Source organism: Eubalaena glacialis, chromosome 3 (genome assembly GCF_028564815.1).
Source record: "Eubalaena glacialis isolate mEubGla1 chromosome 3, mEubGla1.1.hap2.+ XY, whole genome shotgun sequence".
In the NCBI taxonomy this organism is placed as follows: domain Eukaryota; kingdom Metazoa; phylum Chordata; class Mammalia; order Artiodactyla; family Balaenidae; genus Eubalaena; species Eubalaena glacialis.
The window spans coordinates 155,157,503-155,177,896 of NC_083718.1; the positions used below are offsets into that span (position 1 = coordinate 155,157,503).

The 20,394-nt window shown below is 34.5% G+C and overlaps 1 protein-coding gene across 5 annotated transcripts in view; it reads left to right on the plus strand.

Annotated features, from left to right (window-relative positions):
• SPATA6 (spermatogenesis associated 6) overlaps positions 1-20,204 on the plus strand; it is a 140,886-nt gene extending 120,682 nt beyond the window's left edge. For 3 of the 5 annotated variants that reach the window (XM_061186608.1, XM_061186612.1, XM_061186613.1), the window contains 3 exons: positions 9,248-9,268; positions 10,534-10,625; positions 19,957-20,204. In XM_061186608.1, coding sequence (XP_061042591.1) covers positions 9,248-9,268; positions 10,534-10,625; positions 19,957-20,137 — 294 coding nt within the window. In that variant the 3' untranslated portion in view covers positions 20,138-20,204. The remainder of the gene's footprint in view (positions 1-9,247; positions 9,269-10,533; positions 10,626-19,956) is intronic. The other 2 variants (XM_061186609.1, XM_061186611.1) reach the window with 1 other exon arrangement.
• The last annotated feature ends 190 nt before the right edge of the window (positions 20,205-20,394 follow it).

The following is a 20,394-nucleotide window of genomic DNA, read 5'->3' on the forward strand; positions in this document are numbered from 1 at the left end:
GTTTTGTCTTTTATTGTGAATGTTTCCTGTGAACCTATCTTCTAGTTCACTGATGTTGTCTTCTGCTGTTTCCAATATGCTGTTCACCCATCTATTAAGTTTTTTTTTATTTCAGCTACTTAATTTTTAGATATAAAATGGCTCTGATATATTTTTATAAATGCCAATTTTTTGAACTCCTTAATCTTTATTTCTATTTTGTCCAAATTTTCATTTATTTTCTTGAACATGTTGATCATAATTATTTTAAAGTGCTTGTTTCCTGACTACAATACCTGGATTAAATTTGCGATCTGCTTCCTTTGTCTTTTTACTTTTGCTTACTAGTCACGTTGTTCTGACTCTTTATGTACCACTTATTTTATAATTAAATTTTAGGTATTATGTTTAAGACAAGTTCAGATTTTTCCAGGTGATGAAATGGTTCCCTCTTTCCTCTACTAGGCAGGTAGCATCATAGACCAATAACCTTGATTTAAAAGAGACTGAATTAGGTTGAGGCTATGTTGATGTTTTGGTAAATCTCAGTTTACCTTTAATCAAACTTTTGCTGAATCTCAGTTCAGCCTTCTTTTTTAGGCATGAGCCTCCAGTGTTTTCAATTTAGAGCCTTTCATGTCTTTGTCTTCTCAGTACCAAGAAACTGAGACAGTTTCCATCCTGCTTGTCAGAGGTTTTAGGCTTAGTTCCTTACATTTCCACAGCAGGGAGCTTCAGAAATTATTAATGTATTTGAGTCCCCTCTAGTCTCCGTTTTTGTGACACCAGTTCTGCATAGTCACCAAGATGTCTGCTGGTTTCTCTGTCCACCAGCACCAGCTTTATGGCTAGTTCCAGCTATTCTCAGAAATAGGTGTCCTCAGGGAAAATGTGATTGCAAATGGTCAACTGTCAATTCGATACTTTCCAGGGCTTTCAACTCTCACCTGCTGTGTTATCAAAGTCTTTCTTCCTGATGGATGTTTGTCTTTTAAGTACCATCTGATTATATGTGATAGTTCTTTTGCTTTTCAGTCATTTTTGGATTAACTTTTTGCCCCCAACCTGACACACCTTCAAAATTTAGCAAATATCTTGACAAGGACCTTTTATGTGTTTGAGGCTCTTCTAGTCTTCAGTTTTACCTCTCTAGCCTAGTGTGATCCACAAAAAAATTCTGCTGGGTGCTCTGTCCCCAGAAATAAGCTTTGCCTGAGCCAAGACCAAGTTTTTTAGCTTAGCTAGTCCAGATAGTTAAGAGTCTTCAGTTTAAAAATACAGTTCCTTAAGTGTCAATACTACATCTAGGGTTTTTGCTTCTTGTGTTTTCAAGGCCTCTTGCCCTGGCAGATCTTTATTTCTTAAGCACCATAATACTAATATCTGCTCTACTTTTCAGATACTTTCAAGTTATCTACCTAGTAGTCCCACGCAGCTTCATAAATCAATAAATGTCATGATTGAGAGACTGGTTGTATATCTAAGGCCTCATAAAACTCTAGTTTCATCACCCCACTCTCCTATAACCATCAAAAGCTTTGTTAGTTTCTCTGTGTCACAGCAATGACCCTTGTCCTAATCCAAGCCCTGGTTCTCAGCCTCTTGTCCATGCTCAGAATGTACAAATGCTTTGAGGAAAAACAAAAGTGCATATCATTAGCCCACTTGTCTGCACCTTTCTAATAACTTAAACAATATAAACTTTTTATTTTTTTCTGGCTTTTCTAGTTTTTAGCAAGAGCATTGGTCTGCCATGAATTATTTCACCTAACCTAAAAAAAACTTCTGTATGTTTTATGAGGAGATTTGTACCTCTGTGTGTTTGTTTTTCATTGCTGCCATAACAAATTACCATAAATTTGGTGGCTCAAATTAATTATCTTACATTTCAGTAGACCTGAGTTTCAACATGTGTCTCACTGGGCTAAAATCAAGGTGTCTGTTTTCTACTTAGTGTTTCCAGGGGCGGATCCATTTCCTTGCTTTTTCCAGCTTCTGGCAACCGCCCACATTTCTTGGCTTGTGGCCACTTTCCTCCATTTGCAAAGCCAGCAACATTGCATCTCCCTAACTCTTATTCTTAGTCACATCTTTCTCTGTCTAACCACAGCCACAAAAGGTTTCTCTGCCTTAAAGAACTCATTTGATTAGATTGGGCCCACCCAAATAATCCAAGGTAGTCTCCTCTTATCAATATCCTTAACCTTAATCAAATCTGCAAAATCCCCTGCTGCCACATGAGGTAACATATTCACTGGTTCTGGGAATTAAGGCATGGACACCATTGAGAACCATTATTCTGCCCACCACAATGCCACTAACATCTTCCTGGAATACCCTTCTCTGGCAATTGTTAAAAGATTTTTTTTTCTTTGTCATATATTTTCAGCAGTTAAATATTATACACTTAGGTGCGGTTTTCTTTGTATTTATTCAGTTTGACATTTATAGTGCTTCTCAAAAAGCACACATCAGACTTGGTCTCTGTGTGCCATATGTCTCTTAAGGTCTTTTATTTTCATTCCTGGGCATTTTCTGATGGGCATGTTTTATATTACGAATATATTTCAATCTGTGACTTGCATATTTGTTTTTTTAACAGGAGTCCTTTTGTGAATACAAGTTCTTAATTTAATGTAGCTCAGTTACTTTTGGTTACTTTGGTTCTTTGGTTACTTTGGTCCTTTTGGTTAGTACTTTGGTTAGCACTTTCTTTACCCCATGTAAGAAAACTTTGGCTAACCATGGTTCTAAAAATATTCTCAAAAAAATCTTTAATCTTGTTGTCTTTCGCATTAAATCAACAATGCATGTGGATTTGATTTGTATGTATAATGTGAGATTTGGATCAAGATTCATTTTATCCCCATATGATTAAGATCCAGCATCTTTCTCTAAACAGCCGTTCTTTTCCTCACTGTATTTACATGGAGATAGTCCTGGATTCTGTTCTGTTCGATTGGGAGTTTAGATGCATGAGTCTGTTTCTGAATTTTCTTCTATTTCATTGGTTTAATTGTCTAATTTTGTATTAATACCATACTTTCTCAATTGCTGTAGGTTTATAATAACTCTTGATATACCATGGCATAAGTCCTTCAGCTTTATTCTTGCTTGCAGATTGCTGTGATTATTCTTGGTTCTTTGTATTTTTATCTGCATTCCAGAGTCAACTTTTCAGTTTTAAAAACCCTGCTAGGATTTTGATTGGGATTACATTAAATCTGTGCTTTGATTAGGGGAGAACTGATATCTTACCAGCATTGAGTCTTTCAATCCATAAAAATGGTGACTTTTAAAATTAATTTAGATCCTTAGTTTCTTCCAATTATGTCACAGTTTTTATTTTAGAAGGCTTGCATGTATTTCGGTAGATTTAATCCTAGATGTTTGATATTTGTTATGCTATTATAAATTGTACCTTTTAAAATTCTGTCGTCTGTTTGTTCTTGGTATGATGACTTCTTAGAATAGATTTTTGTATAGTGACCTTGTATCCAGTGACCTCCTTACATTCACATATTAATGTTAATAGATGGTAGATTTTTGGGTATTTACATATGTAATCATAACATCTGTAAATAATGACATTTTTATTTCTTCCTCTTTAATCTTTATGCCTTTTATTTATTTATTTATTTTGCCTTATTACACTATCCAGGGTTTCCAATATCCAATAGAAGTGGTTATAGAAAGGACATCTTGTCTTGTTTGCCATCCAAAGAAGAAAGCTTTTTATAATTCAACATTAAGTATGATGATTTCTGTAGATTTTTTGTGGGCATTCTTTTCCTGATTACAGAAGTTTCTTGTATTCCTTATCTTCTAAGCATTTTTTAAAAATTATAAATGTATGAGTTTTATCACATTGCATCTATTGAAGTGATTATATGCTTTTTCTCCTTAATTTTCAAATGTTAAACCATACTTGCATACTTGGAACAAAATTCTTGGTCATAATTTTTTAAAAATATATCACTGGTTTCAATTTGCTAATATTTTTCCTAGGATTTTTATATCTAAGTTAATGATAGGATTGGTACGTAAGTTTCCTATCTTGTGATGTCCTTCTCAGGTTTTGGCTGGCCTTATAAAAATGAGTTGGAAAATATTCCCAATTATTCTCTGCAAGAGTTTGTGTAAGATTATTTATTTCTTAAATGTTTTAAATAAACCCATCTTTGACAGTTTTCAATAATGGATTTAATTTGCTAATTTCATTTTATTGTGGCCAGGAAACATCTTTGTATGATTTTAGTCCTTTTAAATTTATTGAGCCTCATTTTATGATCTAACATAATATGGTCTCTTCTGGAGAGTTTCCCATGTGTATTTGAGAAGAATGTATATTCTGCTGTTGTCTGATAGAGTGTTCAGTAGGTGCCTGTTAGGTCTCATTGGTTTATAGTGTTGTTCAAGTCTTCTGTTTATTTGTTGATCTTCTGATTTTTCTATCCATTGGTGAAAGTGAGGTACTGAAGGCTCTAACTAATATGTGGCAGGAGTTTCTCATTCTCATGCTGTGTTAGAGTTCTCCAGAGAAACAGAAGAAACAGGATGTGTGTGTGTTTGTGTGTGTGTGTGTGTGTGTGTGCGTGTGTGTGTGTGTGTGTGTGTGTGCGTGTGTGTGTGTGTGTGTGCGCATGTGTATAACAGAGAGAGAGAGAAAGAAATTTTAAAGAACTGGCTTATGTGATTGCGGAGGCTTAGTGAGTCCAAAATCTGATACGCAGGCTGGTTACTCAGGAGAGAGTTGTAGTTCAAATCCAAAGGCAGTCTGCTAAGCGTTTTACAGAGTCCAGTCTCACAGTTAGGTCTTTAATCCATTTTGAGCTTATTTTTGTGTATGGTATTAAAGAATGTTCTAATTTCATTTTTTTACATGTAGCTGTCCAGTTTTCCCAGCACCATTTGTTGAAGAGACTGTCTTTCCACCATGTATAGTCTTGCCTCCTTTGTTGTAGATTAATTAACCATAGGTGCGTGGGTTTATTTATGGGCTTTCTATCCTGTTCCATTGATCTATATTTCTATTTTTGTGCCAGTACCATAGTATTTTGATGACTATAGCTTTGTAGTATAGTCTGAAGTCAGGGAGCCTGATTCTTCTAGCTCCGTTTTTCTTTCTCAAGATTGCTTTGGCTATTCGGGGTCTTTTATGTCTCCATACAAATTTTTAAGATTTTTTGTTCTAGTTCTGTGAAAAATGCCATTGGTAATTTGATAGGGATTGCATTGAATCTGTAGGTTGCCTTGGGTATTATAGTCATTTTGACAATATTGATTCTTCCAATCCAAGAACATGGTATATCTTTCCATCTGTTTGTGTTGTCTTCGATTTCTTTCATCAGTGTCTTATAGTTTTTGGAATACAGGTCTTTTGTCTCCTTAGTTAGGTGTATTCCTAGGTATTTTATTATTTTTGATGCGATGGTAAATGGGATTGTTTCTTAAATTTCTCTTTCTGATCTTTCATTGCTAGTGTATAGAAATGCAACAGATTTCTGTGTATTAATTTTATAACCTGCAACTTTACCAAATTCACTGATGAGCTCTAGTAGTTTTCTGGTAGTGTCTTTAGGATTTTCTATGTATAGTATCATATCATCTCCAAACAGTGACAGTTCAACTTCTTCTTTTCCAATTTGGATTCCTTTTACTCCTTTTTCTTCTCTGTTTGCCGTAGCTAGGACTTCCAAAACTATGTTGAATAAAAGTGTCAAGAGAGGAAAAACATAGGCAGAATACTCTCTGACATAAATTGCAGCAGTATCTTTTTTGATCTGTCTCCCAGAGTAATGGAAATAAAAACAAAATAAAACAAATTGGACCTAATTAAACTCAAAAGCTTTTGCACAGCAAGGGAAATCATAAACAAAATGAAAAGACAACCCACAGATTAGGAGAAAATATTTGCAAATGAAGTGACCAACAAGGGATTAGTCTCCAAAATTTACAAACAGCTCATACAGCTTAATATCTTCAAAACAAACAACCAAATCAAAAAATGGGCAGAAGACGTAAATAGACATTTCTCCAAAGAAGACATACAGATAACCAAGAGGCACATGAAAAGATGTTCAACATGCCTAATTATTAGAGAAACGCAAATCAAAACTACAGTGAGATATCACTTCACACCAGTCAAAATGGCTATCATCAAAAAATCCATGAACAATAAATGCTGGAGAGTGTGTGGAGAGACGGGAACCCTCCTACACTGTTGGTTGGAATGTAAATTGGTACAGCCACTATGGAGAACAGTATGGAGATTCCTTAAAAAACTAAAAATTGAGCTACCATATTATCTTGCAATCCCACTCCTGGGCATATATCTGGAGAAAAACATGGTCCAAAACGATACATGCACCCCAGTGTTCATTGCAGCACTGTTTACGATAGACAGGACATGGAAGCAACCTAAATGCAATCGACAGAGGAATGGATAAAGAAGAGGTGGTACATATGTACAATGGAATATTACTCAGCCATTAAAAAGAATGAAATAATGCCATTTGCAGCAACATGGATGGACCTAGAGATTGTCATACTGAGTGAGGTAGGTCAGACAGAGAAAGAGAAATATAGTATAATGTCCCTTATATGTGAGATCTAAAAAGAAATGATTCAAATGAACATTTACAAAACAGAAACTGAAAACGAACACAGACTAAGAGAACAAACTTATAGTTCCCAGGGGGGAAGAGTGGGGGGAAGAGATAGTTTGGGGAGTTGGGGATAGACATGTACACACTGCTATATTTAAAATGGATAACCAACAAGGACCTACTGTATAGCACAGGGAACTCTGCTCAATATTATGTAAAACCTAAACAGGAAAAGAATTTGAAAAAGAATAGATACATGTATATGTATAACTGAATCACTTTTCTCTACACCTGAAACTATCACAACATTGTTAATCAACTATACTCCAATATAAAATAAAAAGTTAAAAAAAAAAAAAGGCAGTCTGCTGGCAGAATTCCTTCTTCCTGGGGAGAGATCAGTCTTTGTTCTATTAAGGCCTTCAACTGACTAGATGAGGCCCACCCACATTATGGAAGGCAATCTGCTTTATTCAGAATCCAGTCACTTAAATGTTAATCTCATCCATAAAAGCACCACAGAACTATCCATTATAATGTTTAACCACATGTCTGGGTACCATGGCTAAGCCAAGTTGACACATAAAATTAACCATCACACATGCTTTTCCACACTCTGCCTCCAGAAGTTTGTAAAAATTAGCATTTAAGTGTTCTTTAAGTGGTCTTCCCTTTAAACTTTACTATCCTCTATTATACTTACAATATAAATCAGTTTATAGAATTAGAAAAACCTGGTTCAAGGCCAGCTCTGCAACTTCTTATCTTTGTGACTTTGAACAACTCTAAATTTTCTCTACATTATGATTTAGGAAACTGAAGCATTAATTGTCCAGGGTGATAATGCAAATTAGAACTAGTGGTTAAATTCTATTGGAATTCTTGTTCTTGTACACACTTCATTATAAAGTTTTGAATTTGATAGCAATGAAACACATCTTATAGGTTTTTTAACTATATATGAGAATTTCATTTGAGAATGACAGGTGTATGTTTTATTAAGTACTATTTAATTAGTGAGATGACTACCTTTTAGTTCTTGCTTTATCATAGACTATTGAATCACTTTTGTCCTAAATTTTTCAGTTTGCAAGCATGTATGGGTATCTTTTATTTCTTTGTTCCAGGGGTGTTCTAAGAATGATGTCAGTTACATGTATAAGATGGTGATCGTTGATGACAGGAATCTTAAGAGAACATTTAACTTACTGCCAGTTTCAGGGAAGGAGAGCCCACAGCTTCTTTTAATAATACGTCATTTTATTAATGACTTTCGCTGAAAGAAAAATGTTTCTTCATGGAAATCCTGAAAAAGTTTCTTCTGGGCTAAATTATTTCACAATACCCTCATAAAAAACTAACTGAATAGATATTAGCTGAAAGAGTTTGAGCTTAATTTTCATACTGGAGAATAATCTAATGGTTTGGAATGGAGATTTTGATTTTATAGTCCAGCTTATTTGCATTGCAGGAGGCAGTATAATGTAAATAAAGTTAGATCTGGGTTTAAGTTCCAGCTCTGCCACTTAATAACTTGTATCTTTGGGCACGTTGTTAATTTTTCCAAGTTGCAGTGCCTTTTTCATAAGGTTATTGAAGGCTTACAAGATATTCATTTAAGAAGTACCTAACTCAGTCCTAGATACCTTGAAGGAACTGAACAAATATTGGTATCATCCATCTTTTCCTGTGTTTACATGTGGACAAATGGGAATGTTGGTGAGAAATAAGAGGGGAATCACTTCCCTATGCTCCAGAAATATATTTTTCTGGCACTACTGGGAACGATATATCTCTTCTAATACTTGTTTTAGTCATAGTTAATGGCTTATGATAAGGTATGATGTTTGTTGCCTCTCTGCTTTTGTATAACTTGATCTTTTAAAAAAAAGCTTACACAAGGATGCTTATAAGAGATATGTATGTGTTTGAATATATATAAATGTCACAAAATAGTCTTAAAATTTGAAGAGAATAACCATGAAGGCCATATAGTCCTTTTTGTTTCTTGGGGCGGAATTCCCCTCCCTGAACTCCTTGATTCTAGATAGGTATTAGTGCTCTATATGAATGGCTTTAGTGATTGTGATCTTACTCCCTCTTAAGACAGTCATTCTGTTTTTAGAATGCTCTATTAATTAGGAAGTTCTTCCTCATTTTGTCCTTTATTAGATCTCATAATAATTCTACCTGTTGATCCATTCTACTCATAGAGATTCACAGAATAGACAAACTTTATTCCACATGTGTGCAGGAATCATGTCTTAGTCATCTTTCTATCCTCAGAGTCTAGGATAGTAAGTACCCAGCTCAAAATAGGGGTATTATTCAATGAATAATTGAGGTTCAGATTTTTAAGGCCCTTTTGTATTTTTTTCATATATAAACTTTTAAAATTTAGTCTACATTTTTTATTACTCCCGGTCAAAAATTATTTTTTTCAACTGTATTGACAAAGTTAAACAAGGAATATTGATTTATGTTTATGTCTGATATCACTTATCATATAATCTAGAAATTAATATTTCTTCCAAGGATAGAATTTTAAAATTCAACGTCATTTACATCTCTTTCATTCAGTTTTTCTTGCAATATATTCTATTTCTGAAGATTGAAAACATATTAACATAGTGTCTTATTTCTTACACTTTCCTTTGCAGTGTCTTTTGTACTCATTACAGGTGATTACATTTTCTGTGATATTAATAGAGTAAATGCTCTACTTCATTGGCTTATCAGACTGGACAAAAATAAGCAACATCCATCTATATACTATTTAAGAAAAAGATGTAAACATAATAATAAGGAAAAGTTAAAAATAAAAGTACAAATATATATCATCCAAGCACTGACTAAAGGAAAATTATTGTAGCTATATTAATAGCAAACCAAAAAAATGTTAAGGGAAAAAGCATTAATAGAAATAAATGGAGTTACTTCATAATGGTAAAAGGGCTCAATTCACCTAGAAGTTATAATAATTCTAAATATATATTCACATTTTCTGTGATTTTTAAACTTGCTCTATTATTTATTGCTTACATTTTTTAACTGAGTGCTCTCTTCCTAATTTCATGCCATCACCAAATTTTTAAAATCATTTTTCTTGATAATCTTTGTTCAGCTGATTTCTTACATAAAGTGAATGACCACCTTATTAATACTAATCCCTACAGCAATCTGTTTGGGCTTACTGGTTCCTTTTACCATCAGTTCTCTTTATTTCTGTTCCTGTTTGACTGCAGAACAAGGGTATTAGCTAGTAGTTGAGAAAGATATTTGATACTAAATTATATAAAATTACCATATGTAAGAACATCCTTACTGTGAATGACATAGTTTACAAAGCTATCTCTTTAGAATTCTATTTCTTATGCCCTTGAGTTGATCTCTCAGAAGTAAAGAACAGGCTGCCCATAGAAGGAGGAGGAGCCATGTGTTTTGATTCCAACTACCCTGCCTTTCATTTTTACTTCTTGTGGCTTGTTACTGCATTTTGGTATACGAGTAATAATTCTAAATCACTTCCTTTGTAAGTCATAGGTATGTGTTAAAATGCTTAGATTTACATAGTTTTCCCAAATACTTATTTTTCAGAGTGCAGGTATAATCTTTTAGGAGTCCACATAACAATGTGTAAGCTATTACTTACTACACATCCTATTACGTATCTTGACACAGTATCCATTCCTATTTATTCATTGATTCAGGAAACATCTACTGTGTGTCTAGTCTTTGATAAGCAGTATTAGTGATACTATAATAAAACTGTATTAGTTTTATTGAACAGAGTAGTAAATTCTCACTTACCCTTTTGTTTCTTTCCTAAGAAATCCAGCATTTAATTCAGTTCCTTACATTGGGGGAGGGGGAGAACAATTACCACAGAGACATGGGTGTCATTTTAATTATAAAGTAAATTAACGGAAATCTTTAAATTTTTCAGGATGAGAGAGACCCAGAGAAAGAAGATGAACTGGAACTGAAAAGAGGTCTTTTATATAGAGACTCTGCCTGTGACAGTGACCCAGAGTATAGGTATGAACTTGATTAATGCAGTATATAGAGATCTTCTCATAGTTAGTATAAAAATAACCTGGTTTTTAATCTGCAGGATTTGTGGCAAATTTAGACTCAATATTTATTTATTTAGTTATTTATATTTTATTTTAACTATATAAAATCCTATTACAGTATTTTAATGTTTGCCTTACTGAAAATTTTCAGTGAAAACAAATGTAGTCAATTAATGGTGGTGCCTTTCATCCTACTTAAGATTTCTAGTGTATTTGGCTGCCTTGCAAATCCACATATTCAGGACTTATTTCAGGGTGTATTTATTCTCATCCTGAATAAATGAGGAAACAACAGGTTTCATAATTTAGATCATGAGTAAGCCTTTTTTAATAACATAAGAGAAATTCAGTTCTTCTAGCCTAAAATTTCAGAAATGTTAGTAATAATACAATTTTTGCAAAATTATACTAGCAAATCTCGTGAAGACTTTTGAAAACTTTGTGTTAATTGCCATTAAGTGTGGTATTAAAAACTGAATGTAAATTGTGAGTTTATATAACTAAAGTTTCTCTGAGGCCTTTGATGCTATACCACTGATTACTATATGGCTTCCACCTTCCGGAGTTTCCTGAAAAACAAGTGTAAGAAAAAAGCTCCAGATAATGGAATATGTTTTATTGCTAACTGGTGTTTTGGACTGAAATCTCTGATCTTTGCCCTGGTAAGCTAGGCTAGGCATTCCGTGAACATGTGAGGACTTTTCCTTTTGTCCCTTACACAGAGTATAAGTGTGAACTCCTGTCCAAAGTTACTGCTTCCCATCCTTGAGGAAACCTGGGTCTCTCATGAAGGAAAGTAGTGTATTTTAAATGAGTTTGAAGAAGAAGCAATCCAAATGGGAAAAGGAAGGGCCAAGAAAGTGCATACCTTGAGGAAGAATTTGTACCCTTTATTGTTGTTACTTAAACTTCTAATTCTTAGATTTCTGTTATATGGATTAGCATCCCAATTTTGGGTTCTGTAACCACGTAATTAATTCTAATTGGGATAAGAAGTGAGTAGGGTTGATAAAGCAAAGGGTCTGATTTTCAAACTTTTGTATGTATAATATGCTTCTTAAAAATATAGATGTCTGCTTTCTACCTCCATAGATTCTGGTTCCTAACATACAGAGGTGTGACCTAGAAATCTGCATTTTAAAAAATATCATGAATGATTCTAGTGAAGGTAATATAAGGACCATATTTTGAAAAACACTGGTTTCTATTTAAAGTTTGCCATAAACCTTAGTATTGGTTCTTTTTCCAGTTCACCAAGCAATGTTAATGGCTAAGCTTTTGGTCACCTGAGACTGTTTTAGTACCTCTCAAGTGAGAGAGTTAAGCAGAGCATCAGGAAAGTTCTGCTTACACATTTCTGAGATTCCTTTATATTCCTTGCTGCTTCTCTTGGACCAGTAGGACATACTTGGACCAATAGGACACAGTGGTCAGTGCTTCAAGACATTTTATAAGTGTGTCTTTGATATTAGCTCCAGAAGCTACTGAACTGATCAGGGTATTATTTGAGTTTTATCCCCAAGTCATATTATATAGTAGGCCAAGAAGTCACCCCATTCTACTTTCCATCTCAAAGATGAGAGAACCCACACTCAAAGTAGTCACCCACTTGCTTGCCTTAAGGCTTCTATCAGCAGAAATCAAGAGGGAACTTGAGATCTTGGCTAAAAATTACCCCTCTGCAGACATCCATTGACACAGGGGTCAAGAGGAAGTCTGCAGGGACCTCTGGAATGGCTGAGTGAGGAGCTCAGCAAATCCTCTCCTCCGAAAGCAACAAAATTGAACAGAGTTGTCAAAAACAACAATTTAAGGACTCTGGAAATTGACCAAAGGAATATAACAAATTGAGAAGCGTTTATCAAGAAAATCTACTGAAGCTCAATAAGAGCAGTGGGAGTCTGTGGCATGTTGCCTGGAGCTCCAGTCCCCACCCCCAGCCCCCAGCTCCTCGGCGCAGAAGTTCTACTGGGGCAGTCACGCCAAAAGACAGGCAGCTCTGCTGCCAGAGGGGACTGACTTTATATGGCGCATAGCATAGGAAATTTCATGTGTGGGGGGATTAATGGAAACAATAATGATCCCACTGGCAAACAATAAGGGAGGGCTTGAGGTCTTACTTACTGCTTACTGGGGCAGACAACAAAAATCCAAGGACAAGATAGCCACAGTTGTCCTTGATAAAGTTCTACGTATCCCTGGTAGTCTGGAACATTATGTGTATGTATAAGGCTGTAAACATGTTCAGGAGAGACCAGAGAGCATATTAGGGAGCCACTACTCCATGGCTGAGCGTGAGGCCTTATGAAGGCAGAAAACAAATTCCAGGGCAGATTTATCAACCAGATAAACTTTGAGTGTATTCCCTAAGCCACACATAGGTCCACTGGCAAAAGATGGAAACGTTATAGGATTATTGACTCTGACCAATCATTTGTTGGTCATCAAGCTATGTTGACGCAGGGGCAACCCCTAGAAGGCCAGGCTTAAAAATAGAAACAATAATTGAAAAAAAAAAAAAATGAAGAGACACCAGCAAACTACACAGTGCAAGGGAAACAGACTTCACAGCATAGGTCCAGGCAAGTCACTAAACAAATAATCAAAAACAACTTGGTAAGGAGTGAAAACCCAGAGTTGCTACAATTTTTATCTAAATTGATGTTTTCAACAAAAAATTATGACATACAAAGAAACCGTAAAGTGTGATCCATACACATGAAAAATGAGTTACTAGAAGCCTCCTGAGGCAGCCCTGGGGATGTAGCAGCTATGTTTAAAGAACTAAAGAGAAGTATAATGACAGTCAAATAGAGAATATTCATGAAGAGATAGAAATGATTTTCTTTCATATTTTTCCCAGGAAAAACTATGCCCAGGACTCAATCCTTTATCTTATGATCTAGATATACATTGTGGCTATCAGCCATGGAGTACAGCAGATGTTCCATGTTTTCTGGGGGAAGAGCAGAATGGCAAATTAGAGTGCTTGTTATTTCATCTTCCCGGCATCAGCCTATCCATGCTAGCTGTCCTGTGTCTTCCATCACCTTTGAGAATGAAATTCACTTGAAAGAAATCTCTTATCAAGGAGTTATTAAGTGACCTTTTACGTCCAATAATTTGGGATTTGAGAGCTGGATTGGGGAAAGAATTTACTACCCATGAAGACGTCCTTTTCAACTTTCATATTGCCTATGTTTCAGAAAATTTTAAGACGTTTGCTATGGTAGCCTTGCCAATTTCCAGGGCCCTGGGATGCTCTTTCTCCTTTTAGTACCTTCTATATATTTTTCAAATTTCTTCAGTTTTCAGGATGTTGAAATTTCTCTATATTGTAGTACACTTCTGGCATCATTATTCAATTTGAGCGTTAGTCCTAACTAAAGACCAGGCATGAGGTGATGCTTCATGTAGATGGGAGTTGGCCACAAAAAGAGTGGAGAAGGTAAAAATAATTTTAATTTCATGTTTAGAACATGACTTGGCCTTTTATGTCTATTGCCCCAAATTTTTAGCTGTGTTGTTATTTTATGGAACTAGCTATTGATATAAACTGTTTTCTATTGTGCATGTTTTGCAGGTTATTAACAGTAGGAATATGCTCAATATAAATGCTTTAATTATGAAATTGTTTATAACAGAATCTCAAACTGAGTAATTTAAACTTTGACTGTATATTTTTGAATAACACAGATTGACTATAGTTTTCATTTTCTGCCCATTGCTCACTATCTGATTAACTTGATGAATTTACCAAGATGTCTTTAGTACTAATAAATGAAAGAAAAAAAGTCTAAATAATATATAGACTTAAAGTCTCTTGAATAACTAAGAATAAGCTTTCAGTTTTAAGTGAGAAAATGTTGCTCAAATCTAATTTGAATTCTTTGAATTTTGTGTTACCTGGTATTTTTATTGATATTTCAGACTAATTTGTGCCTTGGTTCTGTTACAGTATGATGTCTGGAATAACCAATGTCTTCTTGTTTATCTAGTGAATGCCTACTCATTCTTTAGGACTAAACTCAAGTTATTCCCTCTTCTGAGATACCTTTTATGACCTCAGCAGACTGTTAGTCATTTTCTCCTTCATCCTGCCACTTCCTCTCACATATATAATTTCAATTAGCAATATTTATCTCACAGTGATCATTTCATTATATGTCTGTTTTGCCCCCTTCTGTTAAGTGTGAGGCATAGATGTTTTGCTTACCTTTGTTTTTTGACTGCCCATCAAGGTCTCTGACATGTACTAGGAGCTCAATTTAAAAAAAACAGTTCAAATATTAAAATTGAGTCTTTTATTAATAATGATCAGTTGCATTTGCTGAAACTCTTTATTATTAAATATCACATATTATGGTTGTGATATTTAATAACATCTCTAGATAAGGAATCAACAGTGGAATTAATAATGATGAAAGCTGTTAGACCTTATTTGTTGTCAGTGGCTCATTTCTGCACATACTTACTCAGAGAAGGGAAGTAAATAACATATAAGTAACCAGTCTTCAATATATTCATTTGAATAGACTTCTATTAATGTTTACTGTATAGTTTCTGCGAATAATAAAAGAAGATAAATGGCAACATGCAATTTTTTTCCCGAAGCTTTTAAAATTTTATAGAAAAGCCACTAATTTAGTGCTTTCTAAAGTGTAGTTCCTAGACCAGCAGCATCAGCATGACCCTGGTACTTGTTAGAAATCCAAATTCTTGGACCCCATCTCAGACATCCTCAATTAGTAACTCTGGGGGTGAGGCTCAGTAATGTGAGTTGTAATAAGCCCTCCAGATGACTCTGATGTGTATTAAAGTTTGAGAACTACTGCTATAATTTATCAGTAAATTTTGATTCTTTAATGACATTTTATCTTTGTGTGGTATATTTAAAGATACAAAATGCTTTACAGATTTTATTAGACCATAGTATAGTCTCTCCCTATCATCTATTCTGAACTCCAAGATTTTGAGTATGTTCCTTCCTACATTCCATCCATCCATCCATCAATCTGTCCATCATCCATCCATTCAATGTCTATAGAGCATACATCACATCCTCAATACTATTCTACATGTTTTGTCAAAGTTTTGCTGATAGGAACCTTTATAGAGTATTGTGGGAAGGAATTCATCTCATATTATGTCTTTATATTGAATCTTAGATCACAAGTTTAAAGTATAGAATATGCATCATCATCTTTTAATGTCACTTTCAACTCTGGTTATTTGAGTACAGATGGCAAATGGCCAATTTTTTTATTCTCATGACCTTCCAGTTATTTATTAGAATTAATATTATTTGCGTGGCATATCCATCTTACCCTCTGACCTTCGTTTTCATGTATATCACCTTATAGATATTTTATCTGAAAACTATGTGTAAAGTAGTATGTACTTGGTCTTCATTTCATACTGATATAGAAAACACTGTCAGGGTTTCAAGTGAGTTTACCCTTCTGTAAGCAAAATACTAGTATCCTAGACCATGTTAAGCTGCCTGAGACCTTTCTCTTCTCTGTATATATGCTAGGCCTTAAAAAATAAATTTATAATTTATACCTTAGCAACATTTAAGATTTGAAAGTGCTCGGTTCTCAGATATTATCCTGGTCTCTGTTCTTTTTTGTCTTTTTTTTTTCTTAATACCTTTGTCATTATTAAATAGAGGGCTCCCTATTCAAGTAGCAAGAGTAAATTGCAAAAAAAAATGTACTGCATTTAATAAAATAGCAACTTTATCCCTGCTTTGAAGATAACCATTTTATGTTATATAGCACTAATGCAGTGTTTTGTAGAGTAGGAACTTTGAATGCTTTGAATGAATGAATGCTGGAGATACTCATGGTAAAATACAGAAGTGTAGTCTTTAAAAGCCTATTACTATAATAAGACTTTTTAAGTGTCGCTTACACATTGTAAACGTATTAATATTCCCAATAATGGAAAATCAGAACTGACTCAATATGTTCACAGTTTATTAGTTAGATAGCCAAATACTTCCATGTATAGAAGTAAATGTTGCTTTTAAGATTCTGCTACTCTTTGTTTGCACCTGTCCTTGTGTATTAGAACCTGTTCTGCAAACACCTCTGTTTTGCAAACACCTCTGTTTTGCAATTCAGACTTCTAGGATGAGCCAATTCCCAAATTCTCTCCGGAGAACTACAGTACTGTTTACTAAATTGAAAATTTTCCAATTTTAAATAGAAATAAACTTCCTGTCAAAATTTGCAAGATTTTAAAAGCATTAGGATGTCTGTTTTGGCCACTTTAGCTCTTTTTTACAGATCCTTATCAGGTTCACAGTTGCTCCTAAAAAGATTTCTGAATTTTATTTATTCATTTATTCATTCATATGATAATTTATGATAGGGATTAGGAATTTGATTTACAATCTCAGAAAAACCTGCACAATGATTTTTAAAGTTAGCAGCCCTACTATTGCTTACCTTTCTGAGATTTGGGTAGTAGCTTAATAAAAATTCAAATTTCTGTTGACTAGGTTTATTGTGGTAGAACTAGCCTGGCAAAATATAGAGTTCAGAAAAGAACATTATCATCTGACCATCAGTATGCAGTAAAGTTGATGACTGTGGACAACAGGGAGATTAGGGACAGATCTGTGTTTTGTGAGATATTAATTAGTGCATAACTTGACATAAAACGAAAAAAGCAACAAATAAACCAAATACAGCTAAACAAACAAAACACAACGTGTGGAACTCCTGAAGTAGTATGAGGGAACAGAGGCAAATGTGGGCACTTAGGCTGGTAGATATACTTGCAGAGGTACAAAGTACATGCAGAAGAAGTTCTATTAATGTATTTGTGTGTGTGATTTCTCTATCACTTGACTCAAATTGTCCAAAAAACTGTTTTGAGTGACTGTTTTAAGCAGGAGTTAGGCTTGGTGAGAAATTGTATGAAAGAAATTGTATTCAGTTGGCTAGACTATTTCTTAAGCAAAGCTAATGAAAGAAAGGTGGAAACTATGTGAAAGCAATAGCCTTGAGACTTGGCTAAGGCCTTTTGAAAAATTTTAAAGATTATACTAACATTACTAGAAATTGTGTTAATTACCTCTCTGAAGCTGAATGAACAAGGTAAAAGTAAGGATAATCATGTTTGTTATTTTTAAAATTTTCCAGTGTGAAAGAGATGGTACCAGGTGTAAAGAAAGTTTGATAGGATCTAGTAATATTGCTGGAAAGTATGAAGTAGAATCCCATTTTAGCAAAGCCATCAGGAAATAGACCTATTGTCATGATTCACAGAAGTGAATTTTTTAATATTATTATAAAATACATCAACTGTAACAGAGGAATATACTTAAGATTTGTGTGTTCTAAATAACAACAACAATAAAATGAATATCCATTTACTCATCATCCAGCTTAAGAAATAGAACATAACCTATACCAATAAAGCCACCTATGCCCCTAACCAATTGCACCTCTTTCCACAGAGATAACTGTTATTGTGACTTTTCTGATAACCCTTCTCTTTTTTTTCTTTATAGTTACACCACACATGTATCTATCCTTAAGCAATAAATTATTTAATTTTCCTTGTTTTAAACTATTCTATATAAATGTAATTATAACTGTGTATTGTGTTTCCTTTTTTTCCACTCAGTTGATTTTTCAGTTTCATCTATATTGATGCATGTAGCTATAGATCGTTAATTTTCTCTGCTGTATACTATACCATTGTATGCATTCACTACAACTTGATTTATTTGTTCTAATGTAGATGGATATTTAGGTTGCTTGCAGTTCTTAGCTCTATTATGAAGAGTGTGATTATGAACATGTTTGTACATGTCTTCTGGTACACATATGCAAGAATTTTGCCAGGGTACCTAGGAGCCAAGTGGTTGGGTCGAAGTTGCATATTTAACCTTACTGACTCATGCCAAACGGTTTTACAAAGTAAGCATGTAAGTGTTCTCATTACTTTACATCCTCATCGACACTGTGGCAAGCTCTAAGAATGATAACACAGCCACTTTGTGCCTTTTTTTGTGACCACTTTTATTGAGTTCAGGTGGTAGATTGACTTCAGGTGAAATAGCAAATTCTTTTTACAGATATCCAGCTCCGAGAGTTCCTATTTCACAATTCACAAGTAACATCATGGGACTGATAAGTCAGGGAGGAAATTGTTTGTTTTTTGTGGAGTGAGATTCCAAATATATGAAGACAATATTTGTAACATTTAATAGCAAGGACATACAGTTGTATATGTCACAAACTCCATAATCTCTAACATGCCTGAGAGGTCTTATCTGTAACAAGTACTTAATTTATTAAGGTGGGTTCATTATTTGTTTAAAAAATAAAATAAACTCAGTCTTTTAAAAAGTCAATGTTTTATTTCTAGCAAATAAAAAAAAAGCACTATCAAGCCTTCAGAAAGAGTTGCCTTTTCTTCTCTATTCCCATTACAACGAGCCGAGTCCTGGTCTATTTTATAGCTTCTATCTGTTTTCTCTCTTTTTTCTTCAACACCCTCAAAATAACAGTATTTCTCTATCGCTTCAAATACAGACTCTTCCACCTTGTTTTCTGTCTTCTAAAAGTGATTCATATTCAGTCTAATTTTCTGCTCTTTGAGGACAATAGCATGCCACAGTGGAAAGGACATTAGAGCCACAGAAATGGTATCCTTTTTCATTCTGCCGCTTACTACCCGAATAGTCTTAGGCAAGTCACTTGACTTCACTGAGTCTCAGTTTCCACAGTTACCAACTTCAGAGGGTCGTAAGATTTTTTATAAATATGTATAAATATATATAAAGTACCTAGTAGTTCAATGCCTTATATTTAATAACTTTTGTGTGCCAGGTAAGCACTGTACTATGCACTTTACATATATTCTCTTTGATTTTTACAACAATACTGCAAAAACACAGTAAAGGAAGCTGAGACCCTGGACAATTGAATAAATCGCCCAGGTTCCCACAGCTTACAAAGACGGAGCTGGAATTCAGTTCCAGGTCTGCCTGACTTTAGAGGCCAAGCACTCTCATAACTGGCCATACTATACCATCTGTGCCCTGCTTTTACCTTGCTGCACCTCTCTCTCTTCTCAGAATTTCTTTTTAACTCTCACATACCATTTTCATTTCATTGTTTTGTAATTGTTGCATGCAAATAGTGTCACTCTTTGAAGGCATAAACCTTGTCATATTTTATATCTCAAAGCCCAGAGTACCACACACCTATAAAGTACTACCTCTCATTTTGTTTCCTCATTGTTTTAATCTTTTATATCCTTTTTTATAGCTCATGTCAGCAGCCACGTGGCACTCTCCATTTGGATGATGGCGAATACTGGTCCAACAAGGCAGCCACTTATAAAGGAAAATCCCACCGACCCATCTTTGAGAACAGCATGGACAAGATGTACAGGAACTTATACAAAAAGGCCGGTAGTTCTGTTTCTCGTACACAGGAAAGCTGCTGAGACCAGTGGTGATAACCTGTATGAGTGTCCTTGTCAACTTCTCAATGAAAACGTTTGATGTGATCAGTATCTGTATTCCTTTTCTTTTAAACAGGTGGTTCTAATTGAGTACAGTAGTTAGACTTGAATAAGTTTATTACTTCAAATGATAAATTATCATGGGCAAGCCTTCTTTTTCCAATCACAGTAAAGAATGCTATATTCTAAAAGTCAAAGCCCTGCAACATAGTCACAACCTCCGTTCTGATTCTGAGAAG